The sequence below is a fragment of the Mirounga leonina genome, unplaced genomic scaffold, assembly GCF_011800145.1.
Source record: "Mirounga leonina isolate KUSES-001 unplaced genomic scaffold, KU_Mleo_1.0 Mir_53, whole genome shotgun sequence".
Classification (NCBI taxonomy): domain Eukaryota; kingdom Metazoa; phylum Chordata; class Mammalia; order Carnivora; family Phocidae; genus Mirounga; species Mirounga leonina.
Genome location: NW_023270807.1, coordinates 19,870,979 through 19,885,615, shown reverse-complemented (window position 1 = coordinate 19,885,615; position 14,637 = coordinate 19,870,979). Strand labels below are relative to the sequence as shown.

General features: G+C 34.7%; 1 protein-coding gene across 13 annotated transcripts in view; it reads right to left on the bottom strand.

Moving 5' to 3' along the window:
- The window catches only part of MLIP (muscular LMNA interacting protein), a 250,970-nt gene that overhangs the window by 88,702 nt on the left and 147,631 nt on the right, over positions 1-14,637 (bottom strand). For all 13 annotated transcript variants that reach the window (XM_034991716.1, XM_034991710.1, XM_034991709.1 and 10 more), the window contains one exon: positions 10,832-10,903. In XM_034991716.1, coding sequence (XP_034847607.1) covers positions 10,832-10,903 — 72 coding nt within the window. The remainder of the gene's footprint in view (positions 1-10,831; positions 10,904-14,637) is intronic.

Here is a 14,637-nt window from a genome sequence, read left to right as displayed (position 1 = left end):
CATCTTCTTCAGATAACTAAGATACAAGATGGAAGCAGACTACCTTTCTAAATCACTGAATTACTGAGAACTCAGGTGGGAAAGCCAAAATGAACTCTATTAAACTGTGATATGGAAAGGAAATAAACAATGATTGTGTTAAGCCACTGAAACATCAGGGTTTGCCCACTGTGGCAGTGAATGTAGCTTACATTAAAACAAATATAGATTTATAGACTATTTTTTTTTTTACAAATTAACCTTGAAAAATTTTCTATTTATACCAAGGTCTAAACCAAGCAATACAAAATCTAGATTCAATTCACATACTATTCAAGAATCTAGCAATTGTATAGCTCTCTTTACCCCCTACACTTGTTTTTGTTCTAATTGCCTCATAAATACATTTAAATATGCTAGCAACACCACATTATCATGTTTTAATTTTTGCCTTAAACAGTTACATGTATGTTAAAGGAATTTTTACAAAATAATATTTTATAGTTATCCACATGTTTATTATTTTCCATGCTCTGCATTCCTTCTTGAAGTTCTGAGTTTATTTATTATTTATTGTTTATCTTCAGCTTGACAAACTTCCTTTAGCATACTTTGTTGTGCAAATCTGTAATCAACAAATTCTCTTAGTCTTCTTTCAGCTGAAAATATCTTCATTTTGTCTTCATTCTTGAAGGGATTTTCCCTAGCAACACAATTTAGTTTTTTTTCCTCTCTCTCTCTCTCTGCATTTAAAGGTATTATTCCATTGTCTTCTGGCCTCCAGTGTTTCTAATGAGAAGTTAGCAATTATTGTATTGTTCCTCAGTATGTAATGCATTGTTTTTCCCTGACTGCTTCCAAAATTTTCTCTTTATATTTGATCTTTAGAAGTTCGATTGTTATATGCCCAGGCATGGTTTTTTTTTTGTTGTTTTTTTTTTTTGAATTAAACATTTTGGGGACTATCTGAGCTTCTAGAAAGTATACATTTACATATTAGACCAAATTTAGAAAAATTTTAGCTGTTATTCAAATATCTTTTCTGCCCCATTCTCTCCTCTCCCTCTGAGACTCTTAATTACATTTTGATATCCCCCATGTCACTGGAACTCTGTTCATTTGTTGAATTGTGTTCCCCTTTTATTCAGATCAGATAATTTCTAGCAATTTATCTTCAAGTTCACTGACACATCTGCACCTTCAAATTTTTCTTAAACAAATACACTGAATTTTCTATTTCCAATATTTTATTTTTCAACTCTAGAATTTCCATTTGAGTCTATTTTAGTTTCTACTTTTGTGAAGTCCTATATAATTCATTATCAGCATATTTTCCTTTATAGCTTTGAGGATAGTTACAAGAACAGCTTTAAATTCCTTGCTAGCAAATTGTAACACCTGGAACATCTTTGGGTCAATCTCTGTGAATTACATTTTCTCTTTGAGGATGGTTTACATTATCCTGTTTCTTTGTATGTCTAGAAATTAGAAACTTTTGAATCCTAGATTTGTTGTTATTGTTGTTTAGTTTTAGCAGGCAATTAATTCAGCTCCAAACTCTGTCTCCCTGATTGTGGGCAGCAGCTGGAATCTCTGTTCAGTTATTTTATCCTTAGCTGGGCTTAGCTGGGCTTACCAGGCACATGTGTAATTCAATGGTCATCCAGGGGTTTGGACAGAGTTTATATGCAACATTTGGGGCTTCCTTTCTGTGACTCACTCTTTTCCTGGATTCTCCCCTCACTTTCCAGATTCTTGCTGAGTTTTTGTTTGCTCTATGGTAAAGGGACAAGGAGCCTCCCATAGGTGAAAACTCATATAATCTAGAAAATCACTCAATTCTGTTATCTCTTTACAAACGTTGAATCTATTGCAGTTTCTACCTGCTCTTGGTCACTTGGTCCAGTACTTTTAGACAATTATGTTTTATATTTTGCCCACAGTTTATCAGAGTTATTTACAAAAGAGTTGGTCTAATACCAGCTACTCTTCCATTTCTAGAAGCATAATGAAACAAACAAATTTTAATTTTTTAGCACAGATTTTCCTTATCACAGAGACTGTGTAAATTCAAATTTTCAAACCCACTTCAGGGTAGGCTTATGGTTAAAGATTCTCTTTTTCCCTACCCTGAGCCCAGGCTGATATAAAAAAATTTGCTTGTCATTTCCCTTTGCAATTTTTTTTTTTAATCCATCTTGTAATTGAGAGTGTAACCCTTCAAAGAACCCTGGCTTTATGACAGGGAGGCAATTCCAGTCCTCATCTCACTCAGCCCCAAATCTTTCTCTCCCTTCACCAAGTTGATAGTAAATCCCAATCCCTATGATTAGTGAGCACAATATCTTCAGAATAACTAAGCATTCTGAATATAAAAGTGCTTTTGGTATTTGACCCTTGGGGATTTCCCCTAGTTTTTTATGACCTCAGCTTCATATTTGGGGTGAATCACATGCAATTGCTGTGTTCAACTGGATATTACAGGCTGTCCTGTCCTGTTATTTAGATTTACCTTCTATTCCTCCTTTCTTCATTAGCAGTCTGATATACCCATATTCTGACCAGAGAGTGTCATAGCAGCTGTGGAACCATATGCAATCTAAGGCTCAACAGAATCAATTTTTCCCCTTCTAACAGAGCCAGTGATATAACAGATCCAGAACTATTAATCTTCACCAACAGGAACCATGTGTAGATGCTCGTTGTCGTTTTGGCCTAGGATATATGCCTAAGAATTCAGAAAAGTTACATCTAAAAATAAGAATTTACATCTCCTCATTTCAGTAAGTCACAAAAGAAAATATTGTCTGGAAATTTTTTTTTTGCAAAATCGACTATTCTGGATTAACGAAATATAAAACATTATCTATGATAACCTAATAGAAAGTGTGTGTGATTGCCTCTTTCATACCATAAAAAGTTTTTCTTTTGCCTTCCTCCTTTGTCCTCTAAACTTACTAGTCATGAGTAATGGATAGCAGGAACAGAAAATTTCATAAAGATAACTCCTGGTTGTTACCTTTAACAAGTGTTAAAGATAACTGGTGTTCAGATAGTTTAATTTTTCTCTGACACGTGTCTTAATTACCTATTTACCTTGCTGTTATGGACATGGCCAAATACGTGACCCCTACCACTGAGCAGATGGAACCAACAGTTTATTAGTCAGATATATTCACAGCCTAGAAGAAGAGAATGCTGCACACCACACAGGTCCACACAAGGGTTGTGCTCAGGTACAAAGTAAACAACCAAGGGTGGTGGAAGGCAGGCTTTGTAGTATCAAGAGGGTGACATATGTGTTCCCTGGTTTGTAGAAGGTTGTGATTGCCTTGTTTGATTCAGTAGGAACTGCACCTGGTCAGTTTGATAAGGAAGGTTAGGGGACCTTACCTGGGCGGGGGGACAGTGGGGAGGGAAACTTGAAGTTACGCTCCTTGAGGCCCCTCCAATTTCACTATATGTCAAGGTGGCACATAATATGGGGCCTTAATTTTAGACTTTACACCACTCAGGGCTTCTAATTACAATGATCATTATGGAGAAGAAAAAAGTCAGAAATTAATGACAAGGACTAAGAACAAACTCCTTAGGGGAGCAGTTTGATCTAGCCCTTCTTCACCTTTCCAATAATAGCTTCTATTTTCTCTTCATTTGCAAGCTGCTCTTCAACCGCAAAGAACCACTTGAGTTCTTTGACCTCGTGGTTACCCTTTAACTACATGTTATTAACTCTGCCTGAATTGTCCTTCCTTCACTCTCAGCTCACTTCAAAAATTCCTATTCATCCTAAAGATCCTAATCAAATTCCTTTATGAATTATTTTTGGCCCTCATACTAAGAAAAGTTTGTCATTCCCTCCTTGGGCACATTACTTTGTACATACTTTAAGCATATTATATCATAATTACTTTTCAACAGTATCTATACCCAACTGGACCATTTGTCCCTAACACAATCAGAAAAATATGGTATTTATCTTTATAGCCCCAGGATAGAGCCAGTGATATGTGATCAATAAAGACTTTTAGGATGAATTGAAAGCATAAAGTAACAACTAAATGGAGTTAAATGAATAAATGAATCATACAAATAATATGATTTTAATCTTCCTCGGTAAAATGTTCTAGAGAAGTAGTTTAAACTCTTTGAATATCTGAAATAACAAATACTTTACTTTTTTTCCTGCATTTCAATTAAATTTGTTTACCATCAAAGATTTGAGCGTATGATTGGTGTTAATGTAATGAGCAGGTGTTTTTTCAGCCACAATCAAATAAGGTTAATATCTTGGTTACTCTGCAGGAACTTACTATAGGCAAACACAACTTTCAGTAGGCCATTTAAAATATTGAAATTTACTCAAAGAATGAAAAAACTATCTACCCAGAACCCTTGGAAAATTAAGGAAGATAACTGGTATTAGGTGAATAATGCTGAAACTTTGAAATAGGGCAATTTTCAGACTGCATTAAAATTTGGAGAAAAGGTTATTTTGAGTTTCAATAGATTATAAATTTACTAGAATTAATTTTTTTTAATTGATGAGTAGTTATTTGTCAAATGTATCACCTTGATTCACCCCTCTGCCAGCCATAAAGAGTTTTTGTCTCTGTGGTATAAAAATATATTTAAATGAAAATATATTAAATCTCCATTAAAAGGACTCTAACCATAGATTACTTTTTGACACCTTAGCCAGCAGGAATGTATTGATTTTTTTTAGATTTATTAATTTTGAGTGAAGTTGCCTCAGAATATCCTCCAATAAAAGATTTGTATTAAAAACATATATTTTCTACCAAATTGGACTATAGCTATGTGAGACATAAATGGTGAATGTTTTGAATCCTATTTTTAAAGATTCTTAACCAATGTAAAGTTATCAGGAATAGTTTCATTCAAAGTAGTTATCTTTTGCTCAGCACAGCCAACTGAGGGATCCAGTTTTAACAAAGAGACCTAGTAAATCAGATTTTTAGTGGAAAATAGTTTCTGAGCTCAGCATTACACCATAATTAAGAGCCAAGAACTATGAACGAGCACTGTAAATCAAAGTTCTTTGGGGAATATATGCCAATAAAGTATAATAGGTGCTTCTCACCTGAAAGGAGAACTTTGATGGAACTGCAGGCACTTTTAAGTCAGATATATTAAATCAGTCTAACCTGCTTTCTGGAAATAGGATTAAGTTCTAGAAATCTGAAGACAGCATGAATCAATTGTACTCTAAATAGAGCCAGAAAGTAAACTGCTTTCAAAGGAAGAATAATCTAAAAGAGCCTGTAAACTTTTCGTGATGCCTAGACTATCTAATTAGATTGGATTTCAAAAATTTAATGGGCCAGTTACTCTATTTTAGTCATGATCAAATTAACCCTCCCCTCCACCCCCCAAATGATTCATGCTGAATCTAAGTGCTCCTATACTTTGTTAATCTGACCAGCTATGTATTTGGTAGAATAAATCCTCTGAAGACTACCAAAGCTTTGTTTGATTTTCAGTCATTAACACAAAAGCATTTGTAGGATTAGAGATATCCTCAGCAAAATAAATCTCACTTTGATCATATAGTTGGAGATTCAGGTCTGAATAACTTTCAGATCTGAAGAAAATGGGGAAATGTACACTATAAGCCAAAAGGGCTTCCAGATACTTAAAAGTACAGCTTCTTTAAAGATACAGATATATCTATCATTACATTATTTTCATGATTGGTTTAAAATATTTAACAATTGAGGAAATCTACTTGGCATTTATAATCCCAAAATCATTGAAGGGTTGAACATCTGTTCCAACCACACAGAAGGAAGGGAATTTGTGCAAACCATTACAGCCTATTTCAAACCCATTCATTAAGGCTTAATAGCAGAAAAATTCATATTTTTCCTTCATTTAATCAAGGACATCAGAAAGTTGTGCCTTGTTTCCAGCCCAAACCTCCTTCATTGTAATGTGCCTCATCTCAGTAACTCAAGGAACTGGAGTTGGTTTATAAACACTCACTCAAGTCTCAGAGCTAATCATTTCCAATTCTCTTAAATTGTTCCTCACGAAAGAAACAAAAACAAAAGCTTTTGTTGCTCTAATTTGATGAGGATTTTAATATATTTTAGCAAGTAATGAAAAAAAGTATTGTAGGCAAAAATCCAAAATCATCATTTCTTGCTCAATATTTCACTTTAGCTAGTTGATTTCACTGTTGTATGGTGAACAGGAAAAGGATGGGAGATAATCATGCAAGTTCCAATTCAGCAACATACTAGCTCTGCTGCTTTGGGGGATTTACTTGGCATCTTTGAACATCAAAATCTTCACAGAGTTGTGAGGATAGCAAAACACTGAATATTCACAAAATATTCAATATGGCAGCCATTGTGATTGTATTTTCTAGTTGTTAAAAAGTACTAAATCTAAAATCAATTTACTTCCCTTATAGTGGAAGGTCCTTTATAGCTTTTACATGGAAGTAGTATTGATGAAGTTTATTCTACCCTAAAGGATTCTTAATTATCATGACCCTAGTTTTCATACATTAGGGTCCTTTATTTTTGTAATTCTTTGAGCAAAAATTTGCCTTAAAATCCTCTGAAATAAAATTGGACATTTTAGTGACCTACTCAGCTGCAAACTAAATTCATTCATTCATTCAATGAACATCTAACAAAAAACTACTATATTCCCTCAAATAGTTCATAGTAGGAAAAAAAAAACCTACCAACATGTATAATTAAATATGGTTTGGTAAGTGCTTTAAGAGAGACGTGTGCATGGTATACAACCGCCGGAGGAGAACCAACTGGAATAGATTTGGGTCCTGGGCACTTTTCCATTGTCAGAGAAATGGGAACACATTCACTTGTACTAGTCAATTAAGAGATGTCTCTCTAGTATAGGCCATATGCTAAGCTAGCAACCAGATTTTGTTAAATTTTTGAGACATGCAGAGATCTTAAAATATTCTCACAAAGACATATGTTTAATCAGATTAAAGTTTACCAACTCATGCTTTAAAAATTTAAGCTGGCAATTTAGAATAAATTGATTTAAAAACTGACAAGACATCTCAAATCTTTACCATTCCATTTTTATAGCATAAGTTTTACAATTGTCTTCAGAATGGCTATTCTTTCACTTCCTTCCACTGGGAAAAATAAAACAATTTTTATATTAACTTTTATTTAAATAATTAACCCGACAATTTAAATGTACCATTTATAAAATTGAGCTACTCTATTAATATTCTTCTTTCAAACTCACATAGCTTATGAATTAAATGTGTCCTGAAAAGGCAGATAGCAATGCCATTTGTTGGAAAATTGGACCTAACTCCAGCCTTGATTTTATCCTGAGGAATATTTGTGAGGAAAGGAACAGAGAACTTAAATTGCTTTAAAAATATATGCTTTCAAAAAAAAAAATGCTTTCACGGAAAAATATGAATCACCTGTGAAACAACAAAGATGCATATTGTTTTATTTCATGGAAATATTCCTTTCCTCATCTTTCCTTTCCTTAAATTTTAATTTCATAATAAAAATAAAAAGCCATTTATTTGGAATGTTAATGTGAGTCCTTCAGTTTAACTTTTTTACCTATTGCTATCAGACTCAGATGATAAGAAGAAAAATTAGTCAATAAGAGAAAGATCTTTAACATTCTCTGAAAAGAACAGTAGCACACAGAGCAGGACTAAAAAGTAATGTCCATTTCAAAATTATTTCCTCTACAATATGGTTGAACATATTGTAATAAGGTTTGTGGACAGTCACAAATGCAAGCTGATCTGATTACTTTGTTCCTGCTTTATAATCACTTGTATTTCATCCTCATCTCAATCTTGGAGAAGATGATTATTGGCAGGAGATGAAGCCAAAGACTCTGAAGCTAACATGTTAAAATATGCCTTACATTTATCTCTTCCTATAAAGCCTTAGTTAAGACTTAAGCTAAAAATGCTTTCTTCCTAAACGTTCATGGGGAAAAAAATTACAGAATATAGAATAAGCTATAAATTTAAGTTTTGATGCAGACAATAAATTACAGAACAGAGCTACCAGAAACCTCATGTCCCCTGCCAACAAAATGTACTCTTTTGAAAATGATAGGTTTCATTTAGGGGTGATTAAAGCTGAAACCAATCCAATGATTCAATGATAGCTTAATATGTGATTGAAAGGGATGCCTGTACTTCAATTTGGAGAAAATCTTGCTTTGAAAAATAGTATTATTTCTTAAGGTGATTCCAGTTCCTCGTTAATTATACTATAAAACAAAATGTGATATAAAACATCAACTGTGAGTTTAATGTGATTAGGGGAGAGAATAATTGTTAAACTGTCTAAATTAAATTAGTTACTTCTATTTTTAAAGCATTCCACAGCATAGACCCTAACAGAATATTATAATGGGACCACAGCATCTCCCTTCCCTTTAATTGTGGTGTTCTGTGTGATATTAAAGGGATCTCATAAAATATTCCAAAGTGTTAATTCTTCCCAAAACAGAATTTCAGATGATTAGAGTCTTAATTTTCCTACTCAATTCAGAAACAAGTCCCTTTGATTTTAATGGCATAGGTTGAGTTCTATTATATAAACAGATGGATAAAAAGACCTAAATTACCAGATTTATTTTTTAAAAAACTACCACCATGAAAGGAGTATGGAAATATCATTCAATATTAGCGAATATGGACATAAATGCTGATAAAATCTTGAGATAAGACTTTTGTTATTTAAAAATTCTTACAAATTAAAGTTTCTCATGGAGCAACACACAATATGGAAAAACCAGCCAAAAAAAAAAAAAAGGTAATATTATACAAAGGCTCTAAAGAAAAAACAAACATATGTCATATCTTGTGACCTTCAAACAATTCATATATTTATGGTGCAAAACCAATTTCTCTTAGCCAAGAGAAAATTACCCACACTAGTGTTTATGTAATAGTCAATCCTCCCTAGAAAAATACTATTGTAAGTTAGACATAATGATATTTATATTTTGTTGTATTAAAAAATAATAATTTTCCTAAAGAGTCTGTCTTATTCAAAATTTAAAACACAAAACCCTCTCCTATATGCACTTGCATTAGGTTCAATACATAGTGATGTTACCGTATACATTTATGAAATAGGTTTGTGATGATACTGGAAATTAAACTAATGACTCCTCATTTTGAATGACCAACAAATAGATGATGATCTCTAAAATCCATTTACTTGGAAGAGAAGAGAGCTGGTAGACAGAGATTCTGGAACCAATAATGATATCCAGCCTTATCTTTCAAAAGTCTTTCAAGACGAATTAACTTATTTTTCTAAATAGAAAACTAATATAGTAGTAGCCCACAGGTACTGGAGAATGTGTTAGGTTAGGTGAGATAAGTGTAATGGAGGGACACCAACAGGCCCCTATTCTCTTTGCCTGGCTGCTGAGGAGCAGATTTCTCCCATTTCTGTAGTCAGACACTGTGACCATATTACAGAAATACCCATCTGAAATAGGCCGAGGGTCTGCGGTGAGAAAACTTTGCACTATGACTCAACATAACAACCCCAGATAATAGGAAAAGGGACCACTGGTGAAAGTGTTACCTCCTGCATCCTCCTGAGCCTCCTGAAATCAGTGGTTAGGCCCATCTCATCTTTCCATGAGCTATAAAAGGTAGAAATTCAGAAGAGAAGCTGGAGAAAAAGTTGCAGATCTCTCTGCAGTCCAGCGACTCTTCAACCCCCCAGTTGAAAGCATTCACACATATAGAGCACAGACTCTGGACCACATGTAGATAAATCAGTTAGTTATCAGAGATTATAATAAAAGTGATGCTGTCCACTAATACCCACCTGTATGCTACTGAGCATTTCCCACTAATGATTCCTACAGTTTAGACAAGAGATCATGCAAAGATTTTATTTCCCAGATCATACTAAAATAATAAGAAAGTAAATTCATAAACCAGTGGTCAAAATACCACCTGGTTGGCAAACATTAACATTTTGACAAATGATAATAACAATATTTGAAACACTATAATTACACAGAAAAAAAATAGGCTTAATGTGCTGAGATAAATTGCCTAAATAAATATCATAAAAATAACATGAAATGGATAATTTCATCGGCTTGGTAATTGATTTCACTTCGATTCTGATATAATCCTCCATTTGGCCTTCATTTGAACATATGTTAATGTGCTTATTAAACAAGAGGTTTTAATTTAATTTATCTACTGAAGTAGAATCCTGTTATTTTATAATTAATGGCTTTTAATAGCAAAGCAAAAATGCCCTAGAAGCATGTGAAAGCAGCTGGGTCACTGGAAGTAATCTCAATTCTCCCTTTTGTTCATGGAGGTAGCATCAGTGGCTGGTGAGAATGGACAAAGAGGTTTAGCCCATGCTGGGATCTAAGGGGCCAAACTGGATACTCAGCTAACTTGCTTCTACCCTGCAGAAACCATTACTAGTCACCAAGTCTTGACCAAACTGGCCAGTTGCCCTCATGTAACCCCATTTTGCTTCTACTCTTTTGATCAATGTGAAAAGAGGTGGAAGCTCTTGAATATAACAACCACTTCAAATTCCAAAGGACAGGGATCCATTCAAATCTGAATCAAGTTTCGCAGGCCTGCTTTACAGTGGACTGGACAATTCTAAGCCCATATTGCGCCTCTGGTGATAAATCAATAGCGTCTCAAATTCTATTCACCAAGATGCTTTCATCATGTGACCCTAAACTAAGAGCAACATTTTAGTAAAAGCAGAACTTCAAAACAGACATTTTGGAACACATAACAAAAACAACACTAGAAACATAAAATTCCCTCTGCTTTTGAGCCAACACTGACCTTCTGTTCCAAAAGCAATGTGTTTGTAGGGATTGCTGCAAAAGCCTTGTAGCTTGACTTGGTCTTGTATTGCTAGAATGAGTAACCAGAAAGCAAGAGTGGAGATGAAAAGGGGGAAGAATAGAACATAATTTTAGACTAGTTTCTGCCAAGTTAAATGACACATTATCAAATGAAGAAAACAGTTATTACAACTTGTTTTTGACAGAAAAAAATTAGCTTACCATGTTAATATTTTATTAGAATGAGAAACAAAGGAACATCACAGTAAAATATCAGCCTAGGGATTATAGGCAATTATGTGCTATACAGTTTCAGAACTTAAAAACATCCATTTCTACAAAGTTACATATAAATTTCTCATAAGCAGTGTGTCCCTCATAGGAGTACCACTAGTCTATAAATGCGGGTGGGCTTTTTGTTTTGTTTTGTTTTGTTTTTTTGCTTAATTCTCAAAGGAAAGGGGTTCTTTTTTATAATACCATAATTAACAAACGTTATGCCAATAAATTTAATTGAACTCTTGATACATTCTCTTGCATCATTCATAAAAACAAAGGTTGGAATACATAAAATTTAGCATCAATGTTTAATAAGTAGCATATTTTGAATAGAAGTCATATCAGCAATTTAACCCCATAATGAAAAAATTCGAAGGTCAAACTTTTGATCTTAAATTCACTTTTAAACTGCATCATCTCCTGCTCTTTCTAATGCAGTGATATTAATGAATCAAATGACAAAACATCCTGAGTTTTAAATAAAACTCAGAGTAATGTAGTTCAGTTTTACGGACTATTTGAAAGAGAGTGTTGAGCATGAGGAAGTTGTATAAATCAGAATACTAGGCATAATGAAAAGCCCAGTTTTGATATTGCTCTGGGTCCCACACTGCTTAACCAAGGTCAAGGCTCCTGACGCTTCAAAAGCCCCTGTCTCAGACAGCTTCCCCAGAGGCCCAGAGCCAGCTAGAAATTGGCACATGACTCCAAGCCCTCTGAGTCCCCTAGGCAGACCACAGGATCAGAGAAGAAGACATGATGGTCAAATAAAATAAAGCCTTGAGTTTTATGGATATAATTGAAGTAATTTTCCATTAAAAATGATGTGAGAGGGCGCCTGGGTGGCTCAGATGGTTAAGCGTCTGCCTTCGGCTCAGGTCATGATCCCAGGGTCTTGGGATCGAGTCCCACATCGGGTTCCCTGCTCCTTGGGAGCCTGCTTCTCCCTCTGCCTCTCTCTCTGTCTCTCATGAATAAATAAATAAAATCTTTAAAAAAAAAAAATGATGTGAGAAAGGTAAGGTAACACTCTCATTTCCTTAGAACGAAGGTGAGGTAGAGAAAAATCAAAATGCCAGGCCTGGAGGAAAAGTCTCGGGTGCCTTCAAGCCCTCGTCTCTATACTGACCCTGCACTGCTATAGTCCCATACAACATATTTTGGATAAGGACTGAAAATGAAATGCCATCCCTTTGAGGAGAATAACAATGGGCACTCAGTACTAGGCAAATTATTTGCATGGCCTCATTTAATTTCATGGAAGCCCTAGAGCTAAAGAACCATTAGGGAAAGGAGGCACAGTACGGTCAAGGGACTTGTCCAAGATACACAGCCCATAAAGAACAGAAACAGGTTTAGAACCCAGGCCTGTTTGGATCCAATATCCATGCCTTCTCTATAAGATAATATTTTCTCTCAAAGAATATCTAAGCAGACAAAGAATACCTAACAGCATATATCACTAATATTCCACAATGGTTTTATGGATACTTCACTGTAATAATAGTTTTAATAATAATAATAGCTAACAATCAATATGAGCCAGGTGCCATTCTAAAAGCCTAATGGGCATTATCTCATTCAATTATCACAACCAACCTATTAGGTAGATTCTATATCATATCCAGTTTATATATGGAAACTAAAGTACACAGATATTAAGTAACTTATCTAAGGCCACTAGGTAGTAAGTCATAGCTGGGACATGGATGCAGGCAAGCCAGTCAACAACTGTGTACTTACCTACCATAGGCCCTTGCCTCTCATTTCAGGACACACAATCATTTACACTGTTTGTTCTCCTATCCCCAACTGCCCTAAAGTACATAGATGGACAAGCCTGTACAGAGAGATATATTGCTATTGTGAACATAATGCCATAGAATCTTAGAATTAGATGTGATATTGAAGACCATCTCATTCAACCCCTCATCCAAGACATGAATCTCTCTAATCAATCCTCTGTTCGCCTACCACATGAACACTTGCCTACCTCCCAAGACAGCATGTTTAGGCCTAATTGTTAGAAGTGGTAAAAATAAATTCTGTCTTATACTGAGTCAAAATATGCTTCCTGTTAACTTACTCCGTTGGTCCTTTCTACCCATCTTGGAATGATGACACATGTGAAGAGCTTGATTCTGCACGATAGTTGTACTGCTGTTTCCACCAAGCCCCTCCTTACTGATCCTCAATGGAAGAATTTCACTATCCTCATCACTTTCTTCTGTCAATATTCCTTTACATATTGAAAAGGTGTGTGTTGGGGTGGTTGGCTCAGTCAGTTAAGCATCTAGCTCTTGATTTCAGCTTGGGTCATGGTCTCAGGGTCATGAAATCGGGCTATGTCAGGCTCCACACTAACCAATGGAGCCTGCTTGGGACACTCTCCCTCTCCCTCTGCCCCTCCCACCACTCACACACTCACTCTCTAAATAAATAAATAATAAAATCTTTAAAAAAAAAAAGTCTATGTTTAACTAGATTTATTTTTAACACAAAGTAGAATATAATCATCACCTTAGGATATCGACAATAAACTCAATACAGTGAAGATGATAATAACTGGAATTGTCTCCTTGGTTTTTGTGGTCAGTTTAGAATATACAGGAGAGTGAAGTTGGAGTCATTTCATATTGTTGGATCACACTGAGTAGAGTATGCTACCACCTAAAATCCCTAATGCTTTCATTTTTTTTTTTTAACATTTGTTGAAGTTAAATTCCAATGTAATTATGCTTTTTTTCTCCAGATCCCAAATAGTACTTCAGGCATTACTCTATCCAGTTTCATCTGATTAACTTTGGTTTGTTATTGCAAACTATGAAGATAAGAATTTTTATATTATTTCATGAACCATTTTGTTAGGCAAGTCATTTTTATCTTCATTCAAGTCATATACCAAGGATAGGGAGCTCTTGCCTCCTGGGTCCTACCAACCTCGTAGACATCAATCCATCCTGTAAATCTATCTGGATATGACAGTTCAACTAATGGATTCATTCAACAAAACAGTATTGAGTATCTACTTTGTGACCTACATTGCTCTAAGTATTAGAGATTCATCAGTGAACAAAACATCCAAAGCCTTTACTCTCTAGAGCTTACACCCTAATAAACAGAGACAAACTAAAAGCAAAGAAATAAGAAAGCAAAAGAAAAGTCATAGTGAGATAAATAATTCACAGAAAATTCAAATAGGGTGTTAGAATAGAAATTGACCTCCAGGATGCTTTAGATCGGGCACTCAGAACAAATGTGAGCTCACAGAAATATGTCCTCATGCCTCATATATCTTTCCTTATTCATGATATCATGAAAAACATCACAAAAGCTAGAACTTGGAAGGCAATTCAATAAACATCCATTGCTTGAAGAAAATGTCTGACTTCCAGTTATAACTGCTTTTGGAAACAATCACAAACTAAGAATATAGGCAATCATTTTCAGAATTTACCTTCCCTTTTTTTGTGAAAAATAAAATATATGGCTCACTTCTTTTTCCAGCAAATCTCCTATTTCCCA